General features: G+C 45.1%; 1 protein-coding gene across 1 annotated transcript in view; it reads left to right on the forward strand.

Annotated features, from left to right (window-relative positions):
- The first annotated feature begins 251 nt into the window (after positions 1-251).
- The window catches only part of LOC123404736, a 28476-nt gene continuing 10531 nt past the window's right edge, over positions 252-18196 (forward strand). The window contains exons 1-3 of the mRNA XM_045098682.1: positions 252-512; positions 1805-1961; positions 7373-7379. Coding sequence (XP_044954617.1) covers positions 318-512; positions 1805-1961; positions 7373-7379 — 359 coding nt within the window. The 5' untranslated portion in view covers positions 252-317. The remainder of the gene's footprint in view (positions 513-1804; positions 1962-7372; positions 7380-18196) is intronic.

Consider the following 18196-nt stretch of genomic DNA (forward strand, 5'->3'; position numbering starts at 1 on the left):
GGTGTCGGACGCAACACAAAAAAATCAGGCCAATGAATTATTTCTCCCGAGGGGTCAATCCGTGAGTTCTTTCGTCCGAGGGGTCATTTTTATCAATTTTACCGTCGAATTCAGTCATCAAACCCACGGCCCGTCCCCGTCCGGTCGTCCAACACTACTACCAGTACTCTACTAGTAGTACTTAGCTGCCTCGAACCGTTCTCCTCATCACTGTCTCCTTCCCTCGGCCCCCTTGATTAGCTCATCCCTCTCCTCTCCTCGCCACCAAAGCCACAGCTCGAGCGGTGCACAGGCACGGCTCGACGCAGCCGCTTTCCATGAAGAAGACGCGCTCGAGGCCCAACGCGCTCGCGCCTCCGCCCTCTCGGTCTTGCTCTCCGGCCGCCGTGCAGCCGCCGTCAGCGAGCGGAGATGACGTCTCCACCGTCGAGCCTGTCGGGATGCGAACACGCTCCAAATCGAGCCAGCGCCTACCTCCTCCACCGACGCCGCACAAGGAGGTTTGCTGGGCGGTACGTATGTTGGAGACAACTTCATCCAATCTGTTGTTGTTGTAAGGCGCATCAAGAAAGCTTCATACTCCCTCCAATCTTTCCGTAATTCATGTCGCGAGCGCACTACATTTGTAGTCCTTCTACTTGCAAAGCTCCAGAAATAAAGCCTTCCTTCCTTCCTTCCTCCTCCTGCCGCCCGCGTTGCCACGGCCACGGCCAGCCTCCGCAACCAACCGTCTCCAAGAGAAGGTCCTGTGCCGTGGACGAGTCCACCCACGAACAGGGCCTCCGCCGCCCCGCTGGTCCGCTTCGCCCCCGATTCCGCTGCTCACGGCCGTCGGGCTGGTCACTGTGCTAGTCTACTTCAGCCGCCGGCTGGTTGTGGTGGGCGACGCCTCTGCTGCCGACGCTGCTGCTCGTGGGCGACGCCGACACCCTCCAATCGGCTCCCCCGATCCTCCGCCTCTGCCTCTGGCACTCTGCCTCTGGTACCTACAACTGATACAGAGGGAAATTAATCCGTAGCTCCCTTGCTGTGATCGTTTTGATCATCAGCGGAGCTCCAGTAGCAGCTCCCCTGTCGCGGTGGAGCACTGCCCATGCACGTGACAGTGTTGCTGCTCCTAAGAATAGAGTAAAATTCATTTAAAAATTCAGGTTTCAGTTAATCTGTACTCCAAACTGTTAAAATTTACTGTTTTCAGCAATGCAGCATTGAGCCCGAACCTTTTTGGCAGTACAAGCAATGCAGTTTTGGCAGTAAAAATGGGGTGGAATAGAACATGACTAAACTTAATGACATCTTTTAACTGAAATTCACTCAACTGTTACTGAACTAAAACATGAACCTCAACATATGAATTTCATTCAGTTTTGTGTGTGCATGATTTAGTCAAGTTTAACACAAGACAAGTTTGCCTTGACAAACTTCAATTTTAACACCACACAAGTTTGCTATAAACTCAGTGTAAAATGTTACACATAAGACTGGCATATGGAAGAATCGAGCTCTGTTATGACATGCCAATACAGTACAATTCTGAACATTTAGTAATTCTAGAGAGGAGCAAAGAAAATAAAGACGCACAATTTAGAGAGCAAAAAACTGAGCATTTCATGAGAAAAAATGAAGATTTCTGAATAAACATTTGTAATGACAAGATTTACTAGTGTACTCTGAACAAAGAAAATAAGGAGGTTTGCTGGGCGGTATGTATGTTGGAGACAACTTCGTCCAACCTGTTGTTGTAAGGCGCATCGAGAAAGTTTCATATTACTCTGAACAAAGTGTTGTCTATTTCGACTTTCAGATACAGTTAGCTGATACGGGCGAACAAGACAATAAGGAAAGACAAGTTGTGGCTGCCAAGATGAGGACGAGGACAGAAAATAAGGAAAGACAAGTTGTGGCCGCCAAGATGAGGACGAGGACGCAGCCATCCAGGAAAGGAAAGAGAGCTGCATCAGGTCTTATTCTAACTAGCCCCGAAAAGTTTAAATCTTTCCTTTTTTTGACAGCAAATAGACTTTATTCCTCACATAATAGATAGGAAGTGTCTAGTTTTCATTCATCTGTTTTTCAATTTGGTTTAGGTCGTTTTTTTTGTCCACACAGTTCTTGGCATGTGTCTTTGTACTAACTTGAGTGCAGACTGTATAGCCGAAAAAGGGATTGTTTTCATTTCAGTTTCAGGTCGGATTCTCCCTCCCCCTCTTCGACCTTCAAACACATGTCCCCTAACGGGTCACTTGCAAACCCGTTACTAATTCATACCTTGACATTTTGTGTGGACATGGACTGAATGGGAGTGACACTAGCTTTAATAAAAAGTAACAAAATAGGAGCCAAGTAAACATGATGCTGGCTGCAAACCAGACTCTCGCTTAGCTATATGTCCCTTTTAACTTTCCTCTCTTGTTCAAAATTAGCCACAACAATAATATAATGGAGACCAAAAAACTGATGACTGAATGCTCACCCTGGAAATGAACAAAAAAAGATGCACAAATGGTGCACTATGTATCCGTTGGTCAATATAGTAGAGTTTCATACAGCTTTGAACTCAATCTTGCCTTCGTCTTGATATATTTCGGGAGCACAGCAGCCTCAAGCGCTGGTCCATCCTGTACAAAACGGACCAAAACTCCCTCACTGAGATTGTTCAACCTGATGAAGTCCTCCCACCCAACACCACGGCTGCGGGTCCTCCAGTGTTCTTTCCTAATCTCGACGAGGAAATTCCGCCCCTCACATTCCTCAAAAAGCATGCAGTCGTCAGTGGCGCAATTGAATTCGACCCTTGTATGACATGGGATAAACTGCAGAAAAGAGCAAAAATAAATGGAAAAGGAAGAGCAAAATATAGGTTATCCTCATGCTTGCTGGGGCATGAGACATTTGCAGATTTATTTATTTTTTGATAAGGAGGAAGCGAGCCCCCGGCCTCTGCATCAATCGATGCATGCAGCCATATTATTAAAGATAGATAAAATAGTATCTTAGATCCAAATAGCTGAAAAAGCTGAAAATGTAAAAGAAAGCACGAAAAAAGACACATCCGGCGTATGTAAACTTAGACTACGATGCCTATACATCTAGTCTATTATTAGCACGTCATCCAAATCGGTTGAAGATAACCCGTGCGGCCATCTCCCATCGGTTGCACCCAATATCCATAAGATCCCTGTACTCCGCATGACTGAGTAACGACCACGTACGGATCCAAGACGTTGCTCTGCATATAACCTGTAAAAAATTGTTGAAGTTCTTGCCATTAAAGATCATGTCATTCCTGGTATTCCATATTGCCCAAAACAAAGCACATATCCCAACACCGATAAGTTTCGATATTTTAGCGTCAACTCCATTGAGCCACGTTGTAAATATTGAACCAACACATATAGGTGGGCTGATATTAAAAGCTATTTGAATAGTTCTCCATAACAGTTTTGCAAGAGGACATTCTATAAAAAGGTGTTTAATTGTTTCATTTTGCTCACAATAGCAACAGTTAGGCCTTCCTCTCCAACTACGCTTAAGTAAGTTATCTTTGGTTAGTATGACCCCTTTGTGTATAAACCACATAAATATTTTAATTCTCAGGGGCACCTTGATCCTCCAAATAGGTACAGATGTTGGTAAAATTCATGTATTTATCAGATGTGAATACATGGACTTGACCGAGAATACTCCATTCTTAGTTAATATCCACCTAATACTATCTGATTGTTCAGCTAAATGCACCTGCATGATTCTTTCAACCAAATGCAACCATGCATCCCAGCGAGCTCCTACTAAAGCCCTTCTGAACTGTATATTAAGCGGTGTAGATTGTAGTATCGTGGATACATAATCCTCTTTACGTTGTACTATATTATATAACATTGGGTATTGAAGTGCAAGTGGTGTGTCCCCAAGCCAAGTATCTTCCCAAAACCTTGTTGAGGCACCATTACCCACTATAAATTTTACCCTCTGGTAAAACTTCAACTTTATCTTCATTAGCCCTTTCCAAAATGGGGAATCATTTGGTCTAGCTGTAACCTGAGCTAAAGTTTTAGAATTTAGGTATTTGTTTTGAAGTATCTGAATCCACGTTCCTTGCTGGGGCATGAGACATTTGCAGATGAGACTGACAAATAGCTAAACTCAAAAAACGGTTAGACTAAAAAAGAAAATGAATGCAACAAGTAATGACTAAATTAGAAAATGAAATCTAAGTAAAGGCTGAAGTTAATATAATTCTATCAACTAAAAGGTATAAGTTATGTCGGACACAGGGAAAAGCTGAAATCATACACAAACAAAAGAAGAAATGAAATGTTCAATTGAAGAGGACAACTATCATGCTATCATAAAACATTAAGGGGGTTGTTGGTAATACCCACATCATAGCCTCGTAAAAATGAGTGATGAATGAAAAATTGACCAAGAGAACTAAACTGTAGTGATAAATGAATAACTGACCATGACAATGAACTAGACCATAGTGATAAAAAAATCGAAACGGAAGTATAGTGATAGTGCTAGCGATGAATTAAATATATTGAAAACTAAGTTACCACTGAGCTTTCAAAGTCCTCCGGCAACCAAACCCAAAAATTTAAGCCCGATGAGCGACGGCCAGCGCGGTCAGACTTGCAAATTGGGCACGCCATCCCCATTACATATATGGCAAAGAAAAAACTATTTGTTAGCAAAAAGATGACTGAAAAACTAAGAACAGAGACCCATCAGATAACTAATTTAAACTGCAGGAATTATAAACACATATCAAGTCTAAATTTTTTTAAATGAATGCTGAAAATACAAGAATAATAAAAATAACCAAAAATAATAAGCATAATAGAAATCTAACTAATTAGAATAATAAATGACTTAACTTAAAACTGATAGAAAAGAACAAACACTTACCAAATAACTGAAGAGAACTAAAATGAGAAACTTAAGATATTGAACAAACACCGACGAAAAAACTAAACATAACATATAGCTGAAGAGAACTAAAACTGATACTTAGGAATACTGATAACTAAAACCTGAAAATAATCTAGCAAAAAAATGAAAATTAAATCTTAGGACTTACATAAACATAAGGTTGACAACAGAAATAATCATCTACTAAAAGACAAGACTTATAAGAGATATGACTGAAGAAATAATTAGTTTTGATTCTGCTGCTGTCACCTATACGTAGTTAAGCAGCAAACTTGCAGTAAACAAATGCATTCAATATAATGAGGCGGATGAAAATAGAGTAAGACTAATTTATATGTTGTCTCTATAATAAACCCTCAATCAGTAGAAACACAGGGGGAATGTGTTTTGCTTCAAAATGGCCAGGTTTCCAAGTGATGACAGTAAATACTTATACATTGTTGGCATATCTTGTTAATTATCCCTTTTATATCATGAATGTTTATCACTCATTCATAAGTCTAGAATAAAAGAAACTTCCCTTCCCGTAGCATCTTCATGTTCATCTACATCACTGTAAATTAATTATGATTTAACACTATATCTTTTACATTTAGCTCGAAATTAAGCATTCCCAGCCTACCATAATGAACAATATTAGCTTTTTTAACATTTCTTGGTTGTGAGTTCTAAGCTAGATGGCAGTTTTTAGAAAAGGAGGCATCGCCCCGGCCTCTGCATCAAGTGATGCATGAAATCTTTTAATTGAATAAGGTAAAAAGAGTTTGAACCGAGTACATCAATCTGAGACAAACAAATGAAAGATACAAAGCGCCATACGCGCCACAACCGGCTATGGTAATAGAACTAGATGAAGCTAGATGGCAGTGCATGCTGTCAGTAGAAAATATATAAAAAAGGAAGTGACAAACCAGGAATGCTAAAATAGAAACGTGGGTGCCCTCCATCATGCTCAAAGCATAAGGTTTTGAAACTTCAGCATTTTGGTTCTTACCACAACTTCTGAATTTGCATATGATAAAAACAGCTCGAGCAGTGCTCTACATGTGGAAGCTCACCCTGTACTGTAATATATAAAAAAGGAAGTGACAAACCATAATTTGCAATTAATAACATTCGCCATGACGGCTTTCACTGGAATAACATTTATGGTTGTTGCTGCAATGTATTATGTGCTGCTTCCTTCATGTACAATACACTCACTCACCTACACAACATGGTGGGATCAATCTTTCCTTTTTCTCAGTTTAGCACTTTTTCAATTATTTTTTGTTTCAATCTATTTCAGATAATATAAGAAATACAATTTCCTTAATGAATGGTTGAAAATCAAAAAAAGAAAAAATCGTTGAAACTCTACTCTCTTCCACAATCCCATCTAACTCGATCTTGTCGACACATATGGTACATCTTCTCTATGTACTGTTGATTGTAGAAGTTAATCATGTTGCTCATGTAGGATTAGGAAAGAAAGACAAACCGAGTCGTAGTAATATTATGATTCCTAGTCCTAGTCTATTTTCATAGTTCTTTGTGGATGTGTATAAAAGACACCCTAGGGGTGTTGCTTGTAACACCAGAAAAACGAAAAGCAATACAAAGTTTGACAGGCTCGACACGAGCCTGTGGCCATACATCGATTCGTGCCTTCGTGTTCGTTCCGCCGAAATCGTGTCGTGTCGATCGTAGCCGGTTGAAGAAACGTTCTCGTCTTTTGATCTACGGATTAAAAGCCAACAATTGGTATCTAGAGCCTCGACGATCTACGATGACGGACAGCGATGCTGAGTCGGTCAAGTCCGGCAAGGGCGGTGTCAAGGCGAACAACAACGGCGACAAGGTGAAGAAGGGCGGCAAGTTAGCGACCAGTGGTGGGGGAACGGGCTGCGCCAACGTCCAGGCGCATCGCAACATCCCCATCCAGTACCCGATGCTCACCGACGCCAACTATGGCGTGTGGGCGGTGAAGATCAAGATTATTCTCCGAACCCTCCGAGTGTGGCAGGCAATCACGGACGACGACGTCGATGACGAGTCCGACGAAGGTGCCATGGCCGCCATAGCCCAGTCTGTGCCGGATTCCGTGCTGATGACATTGGCGGAGTTCGAGACGGCAAGAGAGGCGTGGAACGCACTCAAGGAGATGAGGATCGGAGAAGATCGCGTCACCAAGGCTCGGGCACAAGTGCTGAAGCGCCAATTTCACAAGTTGCAGATGGAGGAAACTGAATCGGTGAACGACTACGCCATGCGTCTTACTACTTTGATGGGAGAGATCCGCTCGCTTGGTGCAAAGCTCGATGAGACCGAGATTGTGGAGAAATTTTTCAGTTCGGTGACTGATAAATTTACGTACATCATCGGCACGCTCGAGCAGCTTTACGACATCGACGACATGACCATAACGGAGGCGATCGGACGCTTGCGGACATGGGAAGAGAATGCTCGTGCCTGTCGGAAAGGCAAAGGAGGAGGCAGCGACCAACTCATGTACTCGCGCGTAGATTGGGAGGCCCCAAGTAGCAAAGGAAGGCGTGACGGTGGCGAAGGCTCAAGCAACACGAAGGGCGATGGACAAACCGGAAAAGGCAAAGGAAAAGGCAAACCACAAGGTCGTGGTAAGGCGGGCCAATCTAAAGAGCAGAAGCCACGGAACTTGGACTTGTCCGAGGTCAAGTGCTATAACTGCAATAAGATGGGTCACTTTGCGAAGGATTGTCCGAAACCTAACAAGCGGGAGATCAAAGCAAATTTGGCAAAGCAGGAAGATGAAGCTCCAGGTCTTCTGATGCCGAAGTTTGTGATCTCGCTGAAACGGTGGTTGTGAAACCAAGCCGGAAGGTGCTACTTCATGAGAGAAAAGTGACACCAAAGTTATCCGGTGATCAGAATGTGTCGTGGTATCTCGACACGGGTGCCAGTAACCACATGACGGGGTGCAAGGAAAATTCCTCGAGCTGGAATACGATGTTGAAGGCTCGGTCAAGTTCGGTGATGGTTCAGCTGTGGAGATTTGCGGGCAAGGATCTGTTCTATTCGAGGGTCTCACAGGCGAACATCGCATACTCACCGGAGTGTACTACATCCCACGGCTTCACAACAACATCATCTTTATTGGGAAGCTTGACGAGAATGGATGCAAGGTGAATATCGAGAAAGGAGTGATAACGATCTTCGACAACCTCCGAAACGTGCTAGCTCGTGTTAATCGCACACGGAACAGGCTCTATATCCTCAACCTTGATCAATCTCAACCAGAGTGTTGGCTCGCCAAGAGTGATGATGATTCGTGGTTATGGCATGCTAGATTTGGACACGTTAACTTCTACGCCTTGAAGAAGATGTCAAAGATGGAGATGTTATCTCGGATGCCATTTATCGACCGTGTTGATCGAGTATGTGACGGGTGCTTGGTTGGAAAGCAGCACCGCAGGCCGTTCCCTACTCAGTCTACCTATCGTGTAAGTGATGCACTCGAGCTGCTCCATGATGATCTATGTGGCCCTATCACCCCGGCAACTCACGCGGAAAGAAGTATTTCTTCCTTGTGGTAGACGACTACTCGAGATATATGTGGGTCATTCTCCTACGATCTAAAGATAAGGCGTTTGAAGCGTTCAAGAAGCTGAAGGCTGCAACGGAGATGGAACACAATTTGAAGGTTTGCGCTCTACGGACAGATCATAGTGGAGAGTTTATGTCGAACGAGTTCAAAAACTACTGCGAGAAGATTGGCATAAAAAGGTTCCTCACGGCACCTTACACGCCACAGCAGAACGGGGTCGTTGAAAGGCGCAATCGAACCGTTGTTGACATGGAAAGGAGTTTACTCAAGAGCAAGAACTTTCCGGGGATTTTTTGGGGAGAAGTTGTCTCGACGGTGGTCTATCTTCTCAACCGGGCTCCAACGAAGGCGGTGATCGGCAAGACTCCGTATGAAGCAATTTACGGACGTAAGTCGAATGTGTCTCATCTACGGACGTTCGGGTGCGTGGCACATGTGAGGACGGCTGAGCCACATCTCTCAAAGCTTGCCGATCGTAGCACCAAGATGGTGCTCATCGGATACGAGAGGAGTTCTGGCACCAAGGCAAGACTCGTTGCAAAGGGCTACGTACAACGTCAAGGAGTTGACTATGATGAGGTGTTTGCACCGGTTGCTCGAATCGAGACGGTGAGAGTGCTCCTAGCTTTGGCAGCACAAGAGGATTGGAAGGTTCATCATATGGGTGTTAAATCCGCTTTCCTCAACGGCGATCTCACAGAAGAAGTGTACGTGAAACAACCCCTCGGCTACGAGAAGAAAGGTGAAGAAGGGAAAGTTTACAAGCTCAAGAAGGCACTTTACGGGTTGAAGCAAGCGCCAAGAGCTTGGAACTCAAAGTTAGACCGGAGTTTGGTCTCGCTCGGGTTCAAGAGATGTCCCCTCGAGCACGCAGTCTATACAAAGAACTCCAAAGGCTCAAACCTGCTAGTTGGAGTTTATGTCGACGATCTGATTATCACCGGAGATGGCGTACAAGAAATTGAACGTTTCAAGGCGCAAATGAAGAACAAGTTTAGCATGAGCGATCTGGGATTACTCAGCTATTACTTGGGCATCGAAGTGAAGCAAAGCTCCGGAGAGATTTCCCTATGTCAATCGGCTTATGCGGTCAAGTTATTGGAAAAGTGTGGCATGTCAGATTGCTACGAGACACAAGTGTTGGGGAACGTCGCATGGGAAACAAAAATTTTCCTACACGCACGAAGACCTATCATGGTGATGTCCATCTACGAGAGGGGATGAGTGATCTACGTACCCTTGTAGATCGTACAGCAGAAGCGATTAGAGATCGCGGTTGATGTAGTGGAACGTCCTCACGTCCCTCGATCCGCCCCGCGAACAATCCCGCGATCAGTCCCACGATCTAGTACCGAACGGACGGCACCTCCGCGTTCAGCACACGTATAGCTCGACGATGATCTCGGCCTTCTTGATCCAGCAAGAGAGACAGAGAGGTAGAAGAGTTCTCCGGCAGCGTGACGGCGCTCCGGAGGTTGGTGATGATCTTGTCTCAGCAGGGCTCCGCCCGAGCTCCGCAGAAACACGATCTAGAGGAAAAACTATGGAGGTATGTGGTCGGGCAGCCGTGAGAAAGTCGTCTCAAATCTGCCCTAAAAGCCCCATATATATAGGAGGAGGGAGGGGGACCTTGCCTTGGGGTCCAAGGGAACCCCAAGGGGTCGGCCGAGCCAGGGGGGAGGACTCTCCCCCCCCCCCCCCAAACCGAGTCCTACTTGGTTTGGTGGGAGGGAGTCCTTCCCCCTTCCCACTTCCCCTCCTTTTTTTTCTTTCTTTGATTTTTCTTCCTTGGCGCATAGGATTTGGTGGGCTGTCCCACCAGCCCACTAAGGGCTGGTGTGACCCCCCCAAATACCTATGGGCTTCCCCGGAGTGGGTTGCCCCCCTCCGGTGAACCCCCGGAACCCATTCGTCATTCCCGGTACATTCCCGGTAACTCCGAAAACCTTCCGGTAATCAAATGAGGTCATCCTATATATCAATCTTCGTTTCCGGACCATTCCGGAAACCCTCGTGATGTCCGTGATCTCATCCGGGACTCCGAACAACATTCGGTAACCAACCATATAACTCAAATACGCATAAAACAACGTCGAACCTTAAGTGTGCAGACCCTGCGGGTTCGAGAACTATGTAGACATGACCTGAGAGACTCCTCGGTCAATATCCAATAGCGGGACCTGGATGCCCATATTGGATCCTACATATTCTACGAAGATCTTATCGTTTGAACCTCAGTGCCAAGGATTCGTATAATCCCGTATGTCATTCCCTTTGTCCTTCGGTATGTTACTTGCCCGAGATTCGATCGTCAGTATCCGCATACCTATTTCAATCTCGTTTACCAGCAAGTCTCTTTACTCGTTCCGTAATACAAGATCCCGCAACTTACACTAAGTTACATTGCTTGCAAGGCTTGTGTGTGATGTTGTATTACCGAGTGGGCCCCGAGATACCTCTCCGTCACACGGAGTGACAAATTCCAGTCTTGGTCCATACTAACTCAACTAACACCTTCGGAGATACCTGTAGAGCATCTTTATAGTCACCCAGTTACGTTGTGACGTTTGATACACACAAAGCATTCCTCCGGTGTCAGTGAGTTATATGATCTCATGGTCATAGGAATAAATACTTGACACGCAGAAAACAGTAGCAACAAAATGACACGATCAACATGCTACGTCTATTAGTTTGGGTCTAGTCCATCACGTGATTCTCCCAATGACGTGATCCAGTTATCAAGCAACAACACCTTGTTCATAATCAGAAGACACTGACTATCATTGATCAACTGGCTAGCCAACTAGAGGCATGCTAGGGACGGTGTTTTGTCTATGTATCCACACATGTAAATGAGTCTTCATTCAATACAATTATAGCATGGATAATAAACTATTATCTTGATACAGGAATTATAATAATAACTATACATTTATTATTGCCTCTAGGGCATAATTCCAACAGTCTCCCACTTGCACTAGAGTCAATAATCCAGCCCTCACATCACCATGTGAATTACATTGTAACAAATCTAACACCCATACAGTTCTGGTGTCGATCATGTTTTGGCCGTGGAAGAGGCTTAGTCAGCGGGTCTGCTACATTCAGATCCGTGTGCACTTTGCATATATTTACGTCCTCCTTCTCGACGTAGTCGCGGATGAGGTTGAAGCGTCGTTTGATGTGTTTGGTCTTCTTGTGAAACCTTGGTTCCTTTGCTAAGGCAATGGCACCAGTGTTGTCACAGAACAAGGTTATTGGATCCAGTGCACTTGGCACCACTCCAAGATCCGTCATGAACTGCTTCATCCAGACACCCTCCTTAGCCGCCTCCGAGGCAGCCATGTACTCCGCTTCACATGTAGAATCTGCTACGACGCTTTGCTTGGAACTGCACCAGTTTACTGCACCCCCATTAAGAATAAATACGTATCCGGTTTGCGACTTAGAGTCGTCCGGATCTGTGTCAAAGCTTGCATCGACGTAACCTTTTACGGCGAGCTCTTCGTCACCTCCATACACGAGAAACATCTCCTTAGTCCTTTTCAGGTACTTCAGGATATTCTTGACCGCCGTCCAATGATCCACTCCTGGATTACTCTGGAACCTACCTGCCATACTTATGGCCAGGCTAACATCCGGTCTAGTGCACAGCATTGCATACATGATAGAGCCTATGGCTGAAGCATAAGGACGGAGCGCATATGCTTTCTATCTTCATCAGTTGCTGGGCACTGAGTCTTACTCAATCTCGTACCTTGTAACACTGGCAAGAACCCTTTCTTGGACTGTTCCATTTTGAACCTCTTCAAAACTTTATCAAGGTATGTGCTTTGTGAAAGCCCTATCAGGCGTTTTGATCTATCCCTATAGATCTTAATGCCTAGAATGTAAGCAGCTTCTTCTAGGTCCTTCATAGAGAAACTTTTATTCAAGTAACTTTTTATGCTCTCCAAAAGCTCTACGTTGTTTCCAATCCGTAATATGTCATCCACATACAATATTAGAAACGCCACAGAGCTCCCACTCACTTTCTTGTAAATACAAGATTCTCCAACCACTTGTATAAACCCAAATGCTTTGATCACCTCATCAAAGCGTTTGTTACAACTCCGAGATGCTTGCACCAGTCCATAAATGGATCGCTGGAGCTTGCACACCTTGTCAGCATTTTTAGGATCGACAAAACCTTCGGGTTGCATCATATACAACTCTTCCTTAAGGAAACCGTTAAGGAACGCCGTTTTGACATCCATCTGTCAAATTTCATAATCGAAAAATGCAGCTATTGCTAACATGATTCTGACGGACTTAAGCATCGCTACGGGAGAGAAATTCTCATCGTAGTCAATTCCTGGAACTTGTGAAAAACCCTTTGCCACAAGTCGAGCTTTATAAACGGTCACATTACCGTCAGCGTCCGTCTTCTTCTTAAAAATCCATTTGTTCCGAATAGCCTTGCGGCCCTCAGGTAGTATCTCCAAAGTCCACACTTTGTTCTCATACATGGATCCTATCTCGGATTTCATGACTTCTAGCCATTTGTTGGAATCTGGCCCCACCATTGCTTCTTCATAATTTGCAGGTTCATTGTTGTCTAACAACATGATTGATAAGACGGGATTACCGTACCACTCTGGAGCAGCGCGTGATCTCGTCGACCTACGTGGTTCAACAGAAACTTGAACTGGAGTTTCATGATCATCATCATTAACTTCCTCCTCAACCGACGTCGCAATGACAGAGGTTTCCCCCTGCCCTGCGCCACCATCCAGAGGGATGAGAGGTTCGACAACCTCATCAAGTTCTATCTTCCTCCCACTCAATTCTCTCGAGAGAAACTCCTTCTCGAGAAAAGTTCCGTTCTTAGCAACAAACACTTTGCCTTCGGATTTGAGATAGAAGGTGTATCCAACTGTCTCTTTTGGGTAACCTATGAAGACGCATTTTTCCGCTTTGGGTTCCAGCTTTTCAGGCTGAAGCTTTTTTGACATAAGCATCACATCCCCAAACTTTAAGAAACGACAACTTTGGTCTTTTGCCATACCACAGTTCGTATGGTGTCGTCTCAACGGATTTTGATGGTGCCCTATTTAAAGTGAATGCAGCTGTTTCTAATGCATAACCCCAAAAAGATAATGGCAAATCAGTAAGAGACGTCATAGATCGCACCATCTCTAACAAAGTACGATTACGACGTTCGGACACACCATTACGCTGTGGTGTCCCAGGCGGTGTTAACTGCGAAACAATTCCACATTGTCTTAAGTGAGTACCAAACTCGAAACTCAGATACTCACCCCCACGATCAGACCGTAGGAACTTGATCTTCTTGTTACGATGATTTTCCACTTCACTCTGAAATTGCTTGAACTTTTCAAATGTTTCAGACTTGTGCTTTATCAAGTAGACATAACCATATCTACTTAGATCGTCAGTGAAGGTGAGAAAATAACGATATCCGCCGCGTGCCTCCACGTTCATTGGACCACACACATCGGTATGTACGATTTCCAACAAGTCACTTGCACGCTCCATTGTTCCGGAGAACGGAGTCTTAGTCATCTTGCCCATGAGGCATGGTTCGCACGTGTCAAGTGAATCGAAGTCAAGTGACTCCAAAAGTCCATCAGCATGGAGTTTCTTCATGCGCTTTACACCAATATGACCCAAGCGGCAGTGCCACAAAAATATGGTGCTATCATTGTTTACTCTAACTCTTTTGGTCTCAATGTTATGTATATGCGTATCTCTATCAAGATTCAATATGAACAATCCTCTCACATTCGGTGCATGACCATAAAAGATGTTACTCATAGAAATAGAACAACCATTATTATCAGACTTAAAAGAGTAACCGTCTCGCAATAAACAAGATCCAGATATAATGTTCATGCTCAACGCAGGCACTAAATAACAATGATTTAAGTTCATCACTAATCCCGATGGTAGTTGAAGTGACACGGTGCCGACGGCGATTGCATCAACCTTGGAACCGTTTCCTACGCGCATCGTCACTTCGTCTTTCGCCAGCCTCCGTCTATTCCGCAGTTCCTGTTTCGAGTTGCAAATGTGAGCAACAGAACCGGTATCGAATACCCAGGCACTACTACGAGAGCCGGTTAAGTACACATCAATAACATGTATATCAAATATACCTGATTTTTCTTTGCCCGCCTTCTTATCTGCCAGATACTTGGGGCAATTGCGCTTCCAGTGACCCATACCCTTGCAATAGAAGCACTCTGTTTCAGGCTTAGGTCCAGCCTTGGGTTTCTTCGGCGGATTGGCAAAAGGCTTGCCGCTCTTCTTCGAATTGCCCTTCTTGCCTTTGCCGTTTCTCTTGAAACTAGTGGTCTTGCTCACCATCAACACTTGATGCTCTTTACGGAGTTCAGACTCTGCGACTTTCAGCATCGCAAACAAATCGCCGGGAGACTTGTTCATCCCTTGCATGTTGTAGTTCAACACAAAGCCTTTATAGCTTGGCGGCAGTGATTGGAGGATTCTGTCAGTGATAGCTTCTTGTGGGAGTTCAATCCCTAGTTCAGCTAGACGGTTTGAGTACCCAGACATCTTGAGCACATGTTCACTGACAGACGAGCTTTCCTCCATCTTGCAAGCATAGAATTTATCGGAGGTCTCATACCTCTCGATCCGGGCGTTCTTCTGAAAGATAAACTTCAACTCCTGGAACATCTCAAATGCTCCATGACGCTCAAAGCGACGTTGAAGTCCCGGCTCTAAGCCATACAAGACTGCACATTGAACTATTGAGTAGTCCTCCTTACGCGCTAACCAAGCGTTCTTAACATCCTGATCAACCGTAGCGGGTGGTTCATCTCCTAGCGCAGCATTAAGGACATAATCCTTCTTTCCAGCTTGTAAGATTAGCTTAAGATTACGAGCCCAGTCTACAAAGTTGCTTCCATCATCTTTCAACTTAGCTTTCTCTAGGAACATATTAAAATTGAGGATGACACTTGCGTGAGCCATGATCTACAACACAAATATATTCAAAGTGGACTTAGACTATGTTCAAGATAATTAGAGTTCAACTTAATCAAATTATATGCTAAACTCCCACTCAAAAAGTACATCTCTCTAGTCATTTGAGTGGTTCATGATCCACTTACACTATCCCAAGTCCGATCATCACGTGAGTCGAGAGTAGTTTCAGTGGTAAGCATCCCTATGCTAATCATATCAACTATATGATTCATGATCGACCTTTCGGTCTCATGTGTTCCGAGGCCATGTCTGCACATGCTAGGCTCGTCAAGCTTAACCCGAGTGTTCCGCGTGCGCAACTGTTTTGCACCCGTTGTATGTGAACGTTGAGTCTATCACACCCGATCATCACGTGGTGTCTCGAAACGACGAACTGTAGCAACGGTGCACAGTCGGGGAGAACACAATTTCGTCTTGAAATTTTAGTGAGAGATCACCTCATAATGCTACCGCCGTTCTAAGCAAAATAAGGTGCATAAAAGGATTAACATCACATGCAATTCATAAGTGACATGATATGGCCATTATCACGTGCTTCTTGATCTCCATCACCAAAGCACCGGCACGGTCTTCTTGTCACCGGCGCCACACCATGATCTCCATCATCATGATCTCCATCAATGTGTCGCCATCGGGGTTGTCGTGCTACTTATGCTATCACTACTAAAGCTACATCCTAGCAAAATAGTAAACGCATCTGCAAGCACATATGTTAGTATAAAGACAACCCTATGGCTCCTGCCGGTTGCCGTACCATCGACGTGCAAGTCGATATTTCTATTACAACATGATCATCTCATACATCCAATATATCACATCACATCATTGGCCATATCACATCACAATCATACCCTGCAAAAACAAGTTAGACGTCCTCTAATTTTGTTGTTGCATGTTTTACGTGGTGACCAAGGGTATCTAGTAGGATCGCATCTTACTTACGCAAACACCACAACGGAGATATATGAGTTGCTATTTAACCTCATCCAAGGACCTCCTCGGTCAAATCCGATTCAACTTAAGTTGGAGAAACCGTCACTTGCCAGTCATCTTTGAGCAAAGGGGGTTACTCGTAACGATGAAACCAGTCTCTCGTAAGCGTACGAGTAATGTCGGTCCAAGCCGCTTCAATCCAATAATACCGCGGAATCAAGAAAAGACTAAGGAGGGCAGCAAAACGCACATCACCGCCCACAAAAACTTTTGTGTTCTACTCGAGAAGACATCTACGCATGAACCTAGCTCATGATGCCACTGTTGGGGAACGTCGCATGGGAAACAAAAATTTTCCTACGCGCACGAAGACCTATCATGGTGATGTCCATCTACGAGAGGGGATGAGTGATCTACGTACCCTTGTAGATCGTACAGCAGAAGCGATTAGAGATCGCGGTTGATGTAGTGGAACGTCCTCACGTCCCTCGATCCGCCCCGCGAACAATCCCGCGATCAGTCCCACGATCTAGTACCGAACGGACGGCACCTCCGCGTTCAGCACACGTACAGCTCGACGATGATCTCGGCCTTCTTGATCCAGCAAGAGAGACGGAGAGGTAGAAGAGTTCTCCGGCAGCGTGACGGCGCTCCGGAGGTTGGTGATGATCTTGTCTCAGCAGGGCTCCGCCCGAGCTCCGCAGAAACACGATCTAGAGGAAAAACTATGGAGGTATGTGGTCGGGCAGCCGTGAGAAAGTCGTCTCAAATCTGCCCTAAAAGCCCCATATATATAGGAGGAGGGAGGGGGACCTTGCCTTGGGGTCCAAGGGAACCCCAAGGGGTCGGCCGAGCCAGGGGGGAGGACTCTCCCCCCCCCCCCAAACCGAGTCCTACTTGGTTTGGTGGGAGGGAGTCCTTCCCCCTTCCCACTTCCCCTCCTTTTTTTTTCTTTCTTTGATTTTTCTTCCTTGGCGCATAGGATTTGGTGGGCTGTCCCACCAGCCCACTAAGGGCTGGTGTGACCCCCCCAAATACCTATGGGCTTCCCCGGAGTGGGTTGCCCCCCTCCGGTGAACCCCCGGAACCCATTCGTCATTCCCGGTACATTCCCGGTAACTCCGAAAACCTTCCGGTAATCAAATGAGGTCATCCTATATATCAATCTTCGTTTCCGGACCATTCCGGAAACCCTCGTGATGTCCGTGATCTCATCCGGGACTCCGAACAACATTCGGTAACCAACCATATAACTCAAATACGCATAAAACAACGTCGAACCTTAAGTGTGCAGACCCTGCGGGTTCGAGAACTATGTAGACATGACCTGAGAGACTCCTCGGTCAATATCCAATAGCGGGACCTGGATGCCCATATTGGATCCTACATATTCTACGAAGATCTTATCGTTTGAACCTCAGTGCCAAGGATTCGTATAATCCCGTATGTCATTCCCTTTGTCCTTCGGTATGTTACTTGCCCGAGATTCGATCGTGAGTATCCGCATACCTATTTCAATCTCGTTTACCAGCAAGTCTCTTTACTCGTTCCGTAATACAAGATCCCGCAACTTACACTAAGTTACATTGCTTGCAAGGCTTGTGTGTGATGTTGTATTACCGAGTGGGCCCCGAGATACCTCTCCGTCACACGGAGTGACAAATTCCAGTCTTGGTCCATACTAACTCAACTAACACCTTCGGAGATACCTGTAGAGCATCTTTATAGTCACCCAGTTACGTTGTGACGTTT

The sequence above is a fragment of the Hordeum vulgare genome, chromosome 6H, assembly GCF_904849725.1.
Source record: "Hordeum vulgare subsp. vulgare chromosome 6H, MorexV3_pseudomolecules_assembly, whole genome shotgun sequence".
NCBI classification, from domain to species: Eukaryota; Viridiplantae; Streptophyta; class Magnoliopsida; order Poales; family Poaceae; genus Hordeum; species Hordeum vulgare.